Source organism: Poromitra crassiceps (assembly GCF_964638095.1).
Source record: "Poromitra crassiceps genome assembly, chromosome: 16".
In the NCBI taxonomy this organism is placed as follows: Eukaryota; Metazoa; Chordata; class Actinopteri; order Beryciformes; family Melamphaidae; genus Poromitra; species Poromitra crassiceps.
In genome coordinates, this window is record NC_139645.1 from 36,874,875 (window position 1) to 36,889,402 (window position 14,528).

General features: G+C 43.2%; 1 protein-coding gene across 1 annotated transcript in view; it reads right to left on the bottom strand.

Moving 5' to 3' along the window:
• Positions 1-14,528, bottom strand: part of trpm7 (transient receptor potential cation channel, subfamily M, member 7) — a 113,149-nt gene that overhangs the window by 85,458 nt on the left and 13,163 nt on the right. Inside the window, exons 2-5 of the mRNA XM_083653083.1 lie at positions 8,137-8,216; positions 6,251-6,289; positions 4,080-4,287; positions 2,046-2,259 (exon numbers count right to left, since the gene is read on the bottom strand). Coding sequence (XP_083509209.1) covers positions 2,046-2,259; positions 4,080-4,287; positions 6,251-6,289; positions 8,137-8,216 — 541 coding nt within the window. The remainder of the gene's footprint in view (positions 1-2,045; positions 2,260-4,079; positions 4,288-6,250; positions 6,290-8,136; positions 8,217-14,528) is intronic.

Below are 14,528 nucleotides of genomic sequence, written 5' to 3' on the forward strand. Positions count from 1 at the left end.
ACATGGTGACATCGTGAACGACAAAAAATATCGTGTAGTCTGATCCTGGCATAAAACACACTTGTGAAAAACAAGCCCTCTCCTCATACATGAATGACGAAGACCAAAATGTGCCCGTTTGAAATGCTGCGCGTGGGAAAGGTCGGACTCAACTACATGGAGTCGTGCACCACAATCCCCAGCTAATGAATACCATGGATACTAAAGTCATCAGGGTGCCACGAGTCCATCCCAACTGGCCAGGGCCAAGAGAGGTATTAGGTGTAATCACTCCTCTGGGTAATTGACCCTGTGAGTAATGATTTAAACACTATGATCAAACCGCACAATCTTGACACGGCGCTGTGGAGGCAGACACACCTCAGCAGTGACACACAGCCAGATGATACGCTTAGAGCCTGGCATTACAACTTCTGCTACATCAGCGCACCGAGCAGAGAAAGCTTAGTGGGAGGCAACCGCCCCGGTAGCTGTATGTGGTTTTCTAGGGGTGTGTGTTGTGTTCTCATTTCCGCCAAATCTACAATCAATATATGGAATGGATGGAACTTCAGGCCTCTTTGGCTGCAATATTATCGATACCATTATGTAAGTTCCTTTTGACTCAATTTAAATGCTTCTGGCTTGTGGAGACAATTTTACACTAACCGGTCCTGATGTAAAACCTCATGACATACATTACCACACAAGATCAATGACCTTCAGGCAGAGCTTCGGGGCAGCTGAGAGGAAATGGAGAAAATCACATCACCCTGAAGATCTCTCTTCCTACCACCTTATCCACTCTAACTTCACCTCTGCCGTCTCAAAAGCAAAAACCTCCTTGTTCATCTCTGAAATCCAGTCCTCTGCATCCAACCCCAGTAAACTGTTCTCCACCTTCTCCACGCTCCTCAATCCTCCCTCCCCTCCCCCTCCCTCTCTCATCAAAATGGCTGATGATTTTGTAACCTTCTTTACTAAAAAGGTGGATGACATCAGCTCCTCCTTCCATCCTCCAGGTACCCTCAATAACACTCTGGACTCCAATCCTGCTTCTCTGCCCCCCGTCCCCGGTTTTACTTCTTTCTCTCCCGGTGAAGTGCTTAAACTCATCAGCTCTAACCGAGCAACTTGCTGTCCCCTTGATCGTATCCCTTCCTCTCTCCTTCAAACCATCTCACCTGACATATCTCCCTTCCTCACTACTCTCATCAACTCCTCTCTGTCCTCAGGTCTTGTTCAGGCTGCTCTAAAGACTGCTAGAGTCAAGCCTCTGCTTAAGAAACCCTCCCTTGACCCTACTGCTATTCAGAACTACATACCTGTCTCTCTTCTCTCATTCCTTTCCAAAACCCTCGAACGAGCAGCATCCAAACAACTTTCTCTCTATCTCTCCCAGAATGACCTCCTGCACCCCCTGCAGTCCGGTTTCAAGGCTTCACACTCTACTGAGACAACTCTTCTTGCTGTCACAGAGGCCCTTCACACTGCTAAGGCCTCATCCCTCTCTTCTGTTCTTGTCCTCCTTGACCTGTCTGCTGCCTTCGATACAGTCAACCACCAAATCCTTCTCTCCATCCTGTCTGACCTAGGCATCTCAGGATCTGCACACTCCTGGTTTGCTTCCTATCCCTCTAAACGCTCATACCGGGTCTTATGGAGAGGATCCCTCTCCAGATGCCCAGATCCTGCCCTCTTATCACCGGTGTCCCCCAGGGCTCAGTCCTGGGCCCCTTGCTTTTTCTCTATATCAGATCTCTTGGCCATGTGATCTCATCTCATGGCTTTTCTTATCACTGCTATGCCAATGACACTCAGCTTTTCCTTTCCTCCCCCCCCCCCCTCAGACACCCAAATCGAGGCTCGCATCTCTGCATGCCTCAAAGACATGAAATTGATTGATTGAATATGAAATTGATTGATATTTGCTGACTTTCCCTAAACAATTTTTCGAATTCCATGACTTTCCCTCTCTGGAAAATGCATCGGTATTCCTATATGGCCAGTGGGAAGCCTGCACTAGCCAGGCTGCTGAGCTATGATAATCTGCTGACTGAGCGTACCTGTGTTGACCCCTCCAGTGAGGATCCAGGCCCCGGTGGTGACAGCAGCTTTGATCAGGCCCTTGCCCACCACCTGCTTGAGGTGTGGGTGCAGGTCGAAGTTTTGAATTCCTCCGTGGACCGAGATGACTATCTTGGGAAGCTCCATCTGCCATTCCTTCAGCATGAGCCGCAGGATGCTCTCCGGCCGCGAGTCGTGGGACAAACGCACATACTACACACACACACACACACACACACACAGACACACAGACACACACACACACACACACACACACACACACACACACACACACACACACACACACACACACACAGGGGGTTAGAAGCTGGTCAACAAACCCCCTCAGGTAACCTTGCTAAGCAGCTGGATTTGCAGGAGATCACAATCACAAGACAAATCCATCTTGCCAAGCTACAATCTATTGGTTTTAGACAGATGGTTCATCCAATCACCTGCCAGGTATTTTTGAAAGTGCCCACCCCTTTTAAGCGGTTTCTCGAGTGAGTTCCCACATGGGTCTGTGAAATAAACCATCTGGTAGCGTCAGGTTACCCCTTACGAGTCAGTGTTGTAAATCTCATGACCTGAGCTAGCATCACATTTAAGCACGTTATTTCCTTTTATTATTCTATTGCTTAAACAGTTGTCTCTGTTGTGCAACACTGGGCATCAGTTTGAGGCTACACCATCTGTAGGTTGCTTTCAGACTGGTGAAGTTTCTCCACACAGTATGACTTAATTACCCAGGTAACAAGAAATTAATTAAACATAATTCTATTCTTTTTTAACACATTGACTGCCAGCCCTTTTTTCAATGCTGTAGGTAGGTTCTGCCAGTTTTTTTTTTGAGGATTCTGGCTCATTTTACAAGAGCCGAGGATTCTTTTCAGTTAAGACTTTGTGAACACCAATCATCTAAAAAGAACTAATAGAATGTGTGCTTTCTCTGTCTAAAAGAGTTAGTTTGTAGAGTTAGTAGTTATGTAGATATTAGCCGTTGAGTACAGCATGGTTTCAGAGATTTTCAGAGAGTTTTGAGATAAATGGATTTTTAGAACCACCTCACGTGCCTGTGATTATGGGTGCCCTTGGGCAAGTCTGTATACTGTATTGTGTGTGTGTGTGTGTGTGTGTGTGTGTGTGTGTGTGTGTGTGTGTGTGTGTGTGTGTGTGTGTGTGTGTGTGTGTGTGTCTCCAAACTCCTCCCTCCGTCTGTGCTGCTGCTGCTGGCTCCTGCTGGCTCCGCGGCCGCTCTCGGGCAGTCTGGATTACTGTAAAACGGGCTCGTTCGTTTCTTGAGGTGTCGGCTGAGAGCTTTGAAGAAGCTTTTGCGATTCTGGTCTTATTTATGCTCAAAGGTACTCGAGTGTGTGTGTGTGTGCGTGCGCGCGCGTGTGTGTGTGTGTGTGTGTGTGTGTGTGTGTGAAATCGAAAGCGTTTTCGCCCAGCTATTTCCTTGAAAATTAGAATGGCTTTCTCCCGCGGACCCGCGGCTGTTTTTTGCTCGGATTTCTCTCTGTCTGGAGAGCACTGTCGCCACCAGCTGGTCGGTAAAATAGATTATACACATTCTCTTCCTCCAATATTGGTATAGGAGACGTAAAAGGGGTTGATCGATGTCCCACCGTCAAAAAAAAAAAATGTTTATGTAAGCCGAGATATCTCGTCCTTGGCACTCAACGGTTGGATCCTGTAAGCCGAGATATCTCGTCATTGGCACTCAACGTGTTAATACTTTGTCAAATTAAACCTGAATGTTAAGGATGTCTTGCAGCCATACCAATTGAGCTTAACAGTTATTTATGAGTACCTCTCAAGTATTGTATGCCAAATGAATTACCCCAAGGAGCTCATTAAGTCAACAAAGTTTCATCATGGGACCAAAGCTAAAATACACAGTGTACAAAACACATTTGGCGCATTGTGTTACACCCATTTCCACAATCAAGGTTGCAGTTATCTCAAGACTTACAAGTCTGGTTTTTCACTTGGAAAAATGTGTCCCAGCAGAGAGAGCTTGCCCTACCTACCTTGGCTCTGTAGGAGTGGGAGCCTCCCTGGAAGTTGACGACACCATATGCGTCAGTGGGGCTCTCCTCTGTGTGTTTTTCCACCGACCACTCCTCCTGCTCCGGCAGGGACAGGTTGGGGTTTTCACCCAGCTTCACGTCCGAGTACTTCATCGCCAGGCTGGCTGTGAAGCCAACATGCTGCCGCACCAGTCGGCCGCAGCAGCACCTGCATGGGAACCACAATGAGTTTATTTGGCAAGAACAATTAATGTGCAGTTTGTTGAATCATCTGGCAAGACAGTCTACATTCTATGAAATAAAATGTTGAAGCTTCAGAGTTTTATTTGGTTTGCAACCATAAGGGAACCCAAGAAGGTTCCTAGAAGAACCCCTTAAAAAAAACCTTCATGACTCATGAAGGTACTTTCACAAACCTGCAGGACTAAACCCCAAAACAATATATATGGCTTTTGGGGTGGTGTGTGAAGAATTCTGGTCAACATTTCCGCATTTGAGAACAAATGTATAATATTCTACAATCTTTATCATTTTCAACAGCATTAGTGCCCTCTATGGGTTCAAACCTGCTTTTTTTTGCCCTCCAAAACGGTACAACCTGATGTCACGGCGCACTCCCCCCTTCCCCAGTCCCCACTCATGTGAAAAATGTTTTTTTCATGTGATTATTACTGTAGTTCACGCCAGGAGAGTTGCAACATCTCCATTCACTCCAATGGACCCGTTTTTAGCGCGAGCCTTAAGAACGCAATGCATCATGGGTAATCAATTGCCTACTGTGGCTAATGTTAGCAGCTAGTCACTTTTAACCATTGCTGTCTGAGGCACGCGCCAGTTACGTTATTTAGAGCAGTGCAGTAAATACAATATTCCTGGAATGCGAGTTTAAGGAAACAGTTAAATGTCCTCTGCATTCTACATCAAATAAAGACATTACTGTTTGTTTTATTTTGTATGTTACATACTTATTGGCCAAGTTATGTTAGTTTATGGGCTAGGAATTCTGTCAGGGTACAAGGTAGTATAGGCGGCCATCTTGCCTGCAGAGTTTTCAAATCAAGTAGAATACCGTTTTGCCAGAAATCTGGGGGGTTTGGTCCTGCTTTAAGGAACCTTTATTCCTCCCCTTCTAGTGAGGGACCGTAAGGTTCTGGGCGGCTCTTTTTGGATCTCAGAAGATATCTTTTCAGAGTATACTGTAAGTCAGACCTGGGCCACATGCGGCCCGCGAGCGCCACCTGTGTGGCCCGTGCTGGAATTGCAAAAAAAAAAAAAAAAAAAAATTGTACAGTGCAACATGTAAACGCAACAAATTGCGTTTACAAATTGTAAACGCAACATGCAAGATACCCGCTGAATAAGTGTCCAAATGTTCATGTCATTCTGGCCAATACTCCACTTCTGTTCTCCACTCCAATTCTAATTGGCTGGTAACTTTAAAATCTAGCAGCCATATTTGAGTTATTCCTCTAAACCTGACTTCAAATGCCCAAAAAAATTTCGCGCCGGCGCTGTTCGCCCCCCGACCCTCAGCAAAATCTGGCCCTTTGGTAGCGAGGACATTTTTTTGTGGTCCTCTCTATCATCAAAGTTCCTGGGTTACGGCAGGACAATATTTGCTCGGCCCCCGGCAACAATCTTGGTTTCTCATGTGGCCCCCCATGAAAAATAATTGCCCACCCCTGCTATAAGTGTAGATACATTTGTACCACACAGGCTCAGTATTTCACCATCAACATCCCAAACAAACAACATCCAAAGCCCAAACTTAAGCAATTAAAGTATAAGACTTTATTCTTGACAAACAATCGTGATGACATTGACAAGGTTCGACATATTTGTTGACCATACTTTTTGAAGAGCATAATGTTTTTTTAAATTGCCATATAGTTATTATTCAAGTTATGACTACATGGCAACTTTGGTCCAAAACCGGTTTCTCTCTGCTCTCTCAGCTCCCTTCAATGACTTTAGGTGAGAATGTGTCTCCTGACACACAAAGGCTGGAAGTTAATTGTTTCCTGGGGAGGGCTGCTGCTATACAGTGGCACAGTTACACTGTCAAGGAATTTCCCTGCAAGGTTTTGCTGATATAACCGGCTGGGAGGGACATTCTCAATCCTGCCAGGCAATAGAGAGTGAAATAGGATGACAACCAAACAAATACTTACCGCACCAGCTGTTGGCAGATCTGGCATCCTGGAAGGCATCTGCAAGAAAATCAACACCAGCATCATTCAACTGATAATCACTAATCAAACATACATAAAAACAACACAAAACAAAATTAAAAAATAAAATACAGACCCACTATCCAATTAAGATAGCTATAATATATGACAAAATACATGCGCAACGTGAGGACTGATCTTTTCCAAAGCTAGAAACAGCATGTTGTCAGAGGACATTTTGGAAGGTTATCTGTCAACTGGGCAGCCGGCCTGGTCAGATTGGCTTTTGACCAAGAAAGAGTTATGAAACCTGCCAAGTGGACTCTGGCTTTGATCACAGTCAGATGATCCAGGCCTGGTATTGCATGGGACTGAGTGGGTTCACTAACATTTCTGGATCATCTATCCACAGAAGCCCATAGTTAGCGGGGAAACGCCAGTGGCAAATAATTGATGCAAAAGAAAACACAGAGAAAAGAGTAACCAAGTATCAAGCCAGTTTACGAGAAGAAAGTAGAAGAATGCATCTTTTTGAAAGTATAACTAAAAACAGAAATGGCAAACGCACACTGCTGAACATTCAATGACTGTGGGAAACTGTTTATATATATATATATATATATATATATATATATATATATATATATATATATATATATACAGTATATGAGTTGGACGCCGCCTGGGAATTTGAACCACCCAGTCTGCCCCACCCCCCCATATATATATGTGTGTGTGTGTGTGTGTGTGTGTGTGTGTGTGTGTGTATATATATATATATATATATATATATATATATATATATATACAGTATATATATATACATACATACACACACACATAGATAGATAGATAGATATGTATAGATAGATGTAATTTGTGTGTACCTTTGAGGTTGATGTGGTACATTGTGAATGACTGGGCTGCTCACCAAGTCAATAACAGCCATCCATACAATTCTAGCACTAATATGTCAAATTCCATTAAGTCTGCATAGAAATCCTGCTATACTTGAGAGGAGAACATTCACGTCAATTCTTTACATATTACACACAAAATGTTATTTTCATAGGACAGGGTTTAGTTAGGGTTTCAAGCTTTATTTAGCCAGAATTTGCAGTAGTTGTTTACAGTACCGTTTACAGTAAAATGCACCTGTGGGGTCAATTTTGGATCAAACAAAAATCTGTCATTTTTTGTGTAGGACAGTCTTACGATGCAGATGCTGAAGTTTGGTGTCTTTTGAAGAAAATATTTGGGAGGAGTAGTAGGGTTTAACTAGTTTTACAGTTTTTGCAGTCTTTGAACTTCATAATTGGCCATAGGTTGCATTGTACAAAAGTTTCTCCTAACTTGGGCACACATTTTCGTGAAAGTTGCAAAGCCTTAGCACGTATGCCTGATTTTTATGAATTTTCAATGTTTGAAACTTTAGACGGTCACTGTAGCGCCACCATCAGGACTATTGGCGCCAAATTCGCATCAACGAAGTTTGGCATGGGACTGGAGGACCTTTGTGCAAAGTGTGGTTCATTTTCATGCATGCAAAGTCCAACTTCCTCGGAGGAAGAATAATAATAATGGCAAATACAAACAGTGGCCCTGCCACTTCGCTGGCCCCGGCCACTAATAAGATATAAGAAATCTCATCCCTAGTACTGGAAGAAAAAATATGCTGCAACTGCTCATCACTGGCCTTGAAACTGTAATTACAGTGAGAAACATAAACAGTAAGCTCATGTGGGAACAGCCCATTTACCCTTTGGAGAGTAGTGGTTAGGATCTGGCCTTACCTTGACACACACCATACAATTACACTGTTACCATGGCCATCATCAGCACAATGCAGAGCACGTGTAAGCTGGGGTCAGAGCACAAACACATACCTGTGGGGGTCTTTTGACACAGGAAGTATGTACACACATTCCCTCTTGGTGAAAGTGCTTTCTATCCAGGGTTTCTGGGACTGTGAAGAAAGAACAAAAAGGAGAACATCGATTGGAAACATTGATTGGTCGGCTGACAGTGTTGATGCTCTTCACCTTTGCATTTATTGCCGTATTATTATTGCTTTTGATGACTCCAAATTTGCCCCTGGAGGATATTCAAGAAATAATAATAATAATAATAATAATAATAATTCATTTATTTTGATATAGCGCTTTTCAATGACACAAAGGATGCTGACAGTATGAGTACAACAGAAAACAGAAAATAGCCTGCTCTCAATAGTAATTGAGTGATATGTTCATGCAAATGGTGTTGACAATCATACCCATTACTGTGTCAGTCGCGAAACAAGTTCGTCAAGTTAAATGAATGTTGGGAAATATCAAAGAACCACAGAGCAGCACATTGCCTACCTTGGCTCTACAGAAGGTCAACGCGCTACTATGTTTGAACTCCAAACATCCTACAATTGCAAAAGGGAGCTAGTGATCTCTTAATCCATGATTTAGTCTATGAAAATCAAAGGGATTAGGAGGCATCTTAATAAAATAAAATATAAAATAACTACAGTTTAGGAGCCATGTTAGATAGAGCCGCTTGCCAAAAATCTAAAGCTGCAATGAATAATAATCTCATAGTGTATCGTGGGTTTGTCAAAACAAGGATTTATGTCACAAGAATTTTCAATTAACGTCTCATGCCTTATTATTCTTTCAATAAAGCTCCGAGAGACCTACGACCGATTAGAGCCCTTAATCCTTCCCGGCACAAAGAGGGAAACCTGAAAAGCGCTCCACACTACCCCACCAGTACCCAAGAAGATTACCCAATACAGTAGCCTACTTTACACCAAAGCCTTCCAACTATTCATGTAGTTCAATAACAATGGTATTACAACAACCAGGGATTGAAATGTTAGGGACCAGCTAGACTGTAGTTAGCCGTTTTCTGCTCGGGCTAGAGGGAAATAACCATAGCCAAAGTTTGCATGGAAATGAATGGAATATAGTGTGGATGGAGACACAAGTGAAGAAGGGCACTTTATAGTACAGCGATTTATGATGGTTGCGACCTACCATATTCATATTCCATCGTCGATGTTGATGTCCATTGGACATGATATTATAGCATTGATGTCCATTGGACAATAATAATTGACGGTCAGCGATGTTCGTCGGGCGATCATAAATCACTGTACTATAAACTGCTCTTTAATTAGGCTGGAGGAATAGTGGCCAATATTATTTCTCCATCACCCAAAGTTCCATCCGCACAGTGTCCAGAATTATATCTCTAGCATCCAGAATCCTATGTCCAGAATCCTATCTCTAGCATCCAGAATCCTAGCACCCAAAGTTCCATCACCAACCACAACAAGTGTGGGTTTGTACCTCGATGTCCTCCTCTTCATCTCCATGTTTAAGGGCTTTGTACAGGAACATGCCAAGGCGACTTCATGCATCTCCTGGACAAATCACAGTCACCGCAGCCTCTCTTGACCAGTGGATCATCAGCCACAAGTCTCTCTCTCTCTCTGACACACACAATACTTCTCTCTCTCTCTCTGTCTGTAGATCTTCTTGCAATTTCCACACAGGTCTCAAAGTCTACAGCAGTGCTGGTACATTCAGTTAAAAGCTGAGTGATCAGTAGGAGGTTGCAGCCTCCAAACTCCATCCACTGTTAATCTGTAAGAAGCCACTCAGGGGGCTGATGAATGTGTCTGAGACAACCAAGAAATGATACTTAGGCCGGGGAGAGAGAAGAGGGAGGTGTGGGAGAGGATTAGCGGATGGGGAGAGGCCTCAATGATATATAACTACGGTAGTTATTGTCTACTGAAGACACACCACCAACTGTGATTCATACACACAAAAGCTCTCCCACCATGCACCCCCCCCCCCCCCCTCTTCCCAGTAGGCCCCACATTTACGCTTCCAAAGGGCTCTATTATTTTGGAACCCTTTTTTTAAACAGGTAAGACAGAGCAAAGGCAGGACAAGAAACTAACCTTTGTCTCCACTGGGCACAGTCATGACACCACACACACACACACACACACACACACACACACTAGGGGTGTCAAAAATAATCGATTATAGGATGCATCGCGATGCGGACGTGCACGATTCTGCATCGATTCACAAATGTCAAAAACCGATTATTAAAAAAAAAAAAATAATAATAATAATAATAATCAAATAAAATATAATGGAAGTACATGCAGTTGTTTATTTTAATTATCATCATAATACAATGCAATTCCAATTGCACTTTTATTTTAAAAGTAGTCACACAGTGAGAAAAAAGAAAGTGAGAAAAAATAAATCATGCATTGTGGAAAAAAGTGATGCATCGATTTAAGATGCATCAAGATGCATCGATAATCGTACTCGAATCGAATCGTATCCCTCTGAATCGTAATCGAATCGAATCATGAGGCCAGTGAAGATTCACAGCCCTAACACACACACACACACACACTCTGTCACGACACAACCAGCCAAATAGCTTTTTAGAATATAAAGGGACTGATTGATTGATTGATTGATTTTATTTGATGTAACAATTTAAACACGTGGAACAGAGGACATGCATCTCGGAAACACCATTTATAAAAACACAGTAAAGTCAGAGACTGGTTTCCATGGTAATAAAAACATCATTATCATCAGTATATAAATGGGAGCTAGGGTTCTGTCTGTACCGCTGATGACATCATCAGTAATGTCATAAATCCCACTGATGATGACATCTTGATGCCCCCGCCAGGCCAGGAAAAAGGAAATTACCCCCCCCCCGCTCTCCCCAAAATGTCAATAAACCTTTATGGCATATTATTACAATACAACAATACTAGTGTTGACAGTGTTGACAGTAATAGAAGATGCCAAATTATTCAAAACAATACGCATTTTGCTTTCAGGAGCATCGTGCCAGCGTCTGGCACTGTTCCAAAACGTGTCAACATCCCATAATACAACTGTTTGCATCGCATCCCATAATAGTATGATGATACTTGGGATGCCATTGCGAACATAGATGCGAACAGGTTAGCTCAAAGTTTAGCGTCGCTCAGCGACGGCCCCCACCGTTGCGGTCGGCGGACGTTTCGAAATCCCTCCAGGCCTGACAAATTTTCTGGGGGAAACATTGGATGTTATCCATATTATAACTTCTAAGGCTTTTGCTTTTGACAGAATTATGGCAGTTTACAGGGGACCTCCTGACTTTCCTTGTACAGTATGTTAATAAATGGTCAATACACGATGACACCACTTTTAGAATTTTTAGATTAATTCGACACCATAATGAGGCCTATATAGCGGTTTGACTATGCTCACTGATTCTTGTGGGTTCACTTATTACTTACTGTGTAAGACCAAGCATCTTCAGAAAGTTAGATAGAGCTTTATAGAGCAGAAAGCTCTTTATAGAGCGGAGCTCGGTACCCGTCAAGCTGGCTGAGAGAGAAAACCAATTGCTACACACTTGTTATGATTTGGTAGCAGCTGGCTGGTGCCAGTTTCCCCACCTTACTAAAAAACATTTTCATGTGTCCAACATTTTTGCCTGGATGTTGTAATTTCACAACACAAATAAATGAATCGGCAATATATGATACAAGGGAATTAGTGATCAGTGGAAGATCCAATAGGAGACCACATTATGCAATGTGGTTATGCTAGTTCGTATAACAATAAGCCCAGAATAAAAGGTTAGCCCTGCGGATGCCAGTAGATACATCCAAAGGGCTCTATGGTCGCAAAGGCGGTCATTTTGCGTTAGCGCCCGTTTTGTGCCCGAATAGCGCCGCGTGAAGCCTAGGGGTGGGAATCACCAGATGCCCACGATACGATACTAAAACGATACTTGAGTCTCGATACGATAGTATTGCGATATTCTAGTATTGCGATATTCTAGTATTTGCGATATTCTAGTATTGCGATATATTGAATATTGCGATATTTCGATATATTGTCTAACTCCTTTTCCTTGACCTCACCGGAAGTAAAACATGCAGTAAAACATTTGTTTTGTTTTTGCCCCACACGTAGGCTACATTATTAAGCTTCTCTGGACTCAATACGCCACTGCAGGCGCGGACTGCAACATCAGGCACTTCGGGCAGATGCCCGGTGGCCTGGCATGGCCTGCAATTTTTTTTTTTTTTTTATATCGATACCTGGCGGCTGGCGTCCAAATATCGATACAATATCGTCAGGCAAAGTATCGCGATACTATGGTGTATCGATCCCCCCCCCCCACCCCTAGTAAAGCCCTAATAGGTGGGGTATGTCGGCCCGCTACACTTCGCGTCATCTCGGTGCAAACCTCCATATAGGCGTGTTTATACGCAAAGTGTTCACATGTGTGATCATGTCCATCCCTTAAGCCACAGCATCACGTCTGTGATGGAGATGCAGCTTCCAAAACGCTGAGTGCAGGGTGCTTTTACTGAGACATGGGGCAAGGGGAATTAGAGATAAGAAAGGCAGACTTGATACATGACCAGCAGACCAATAGTTTCCTAAAGCACAATGCTATGACAGTGAAAATAATCCATCTGGGGTAAGTCAATTCTGGGCAAGTGGACAAAATAAACAAGGCTGAACTAGTTTGGATTCAATATATAAGATACAGATAAATAAGATACAGATAAACGATATTCTATTTGAAACACATCAAAGGGCTGCCGCGCACGTACGCAGTGGATATCCCCATGGTGTTATTATGTCCCAAAGCGTGCGCTTACTGTAATTAGACGTTTCGTTTATATAGGCTACATACACATGTACAAATTTGTTTCTTTAATAGGGTAGGGATGTGTGAGAATTTAATTCTAGCCAATTTCAATAGCCTATATCAGAATTGTCCACTCTGGTTAAGCTATTGACTGCGGTCACGCCATCCGCACTGTGGAAAAGCTAGTCTTGCATCATGCGTGCAATTGCAGGGAAAGAGGTTACTGTACTGTACTGGCCAGCACAACTTTCTCAAAAGTAATCTACTGTTATACACCTAAGACCACAGGCATGTATGGTCGGGAATTATGTAGCCTAATAAAAACCATGATGAACGGATTCACATTTTTTAATCAAGGTGTGTGTGTTTTCTGCAATGTAGTTGAAAATCAACGTGACATTCTGAAGAGGGAAGAGTGTGTGCGTGTTGGAGAGAGAGGGACATCCATGCTGTGCGTAATGTATCCAAGCGAGGATTTCCCGCACTGCACGGAGAATACTGTGTGCGCTCAGGCACAGTGGGCTAAGACCTGCTATTAGGTGGCGTTAAATTGAGAGCACCCAAGGACATTTTTCCTAACACATTGCGACGGAATGCCTGGTTTGGCATGGGCGACGCCAAAACCTGTGTTAACGCTCGGAACTAGGGCTGTTCGATAAATCGATTTTGAATCGTAATCGAATTAATTAGGACGATGTTAAAAAAATGAAAATCATAAAATCGATATGGTGGGGCGGCTCTCAGCACGCGTACATGACACTAGTCTTTTCTCCCCGCTGTAAAGTCTCTCTGGCAGGCTGTGACTACTGCTGGCTACTAAAGACAGCAGCAATTAACTTATTTCAACCCCTCCAAAAAGCACAGTGTGTGAGCACTGAGCAGCGTGTTGCACTGCGGGGCGGGCTGTGCAAGATAACAATTACCACAACACACACACACACGCGCGCACGAACAAAGACGTTATCACTGGACGCTGAAATGTTGCCATTAGTTCACATAACAACACGTGAGGCCACCGAGTAACGTTAGGACTCACCTCCAAAAGCGCAAATCCACCAGTGTCAAGTGACTGCAGTTAGCAAGCCAGGAAGTTGTGCATAGCAAGTTAAGCTAAAACAGGAAGTTGGGTTGTTCTGCCTTCAGAGTAAAAGCGTAATTTGTCACTTATGAAAAATAGAGGAAAAAAAGAGCTCTGCAAGGCAACAAATGTTTAAAGTATAATAGTATAAAAAAAATCAAAATCAAAATCGAAAATCGAGTTTTGGGAGAATAAATCGTCAATTTAATTTTTAGGCAAAATCGAACAGCCCTACTCGGAACCTGGCGCTGGTATCTTGGCCAGAGTGCAAAATGGCACTTGCGGGAGGCAGACGATAGCATTTGAGGCGCGCAAAGGCCAGTATTAAGCACCCACACGCCTGGGCCACGCCTACACCTGTGTCTGCGCTTAGATTCCAACGCAAAACTGGATGGTGGAGGCAGACGATAGCTTAAAGTCGAGCTGAAGCCAAAAATGACTTTTCTTTTCTTTTAGTTCAAATACCTGGGTATTCAGTGCACCTATTTAATAATGTATGCAAAA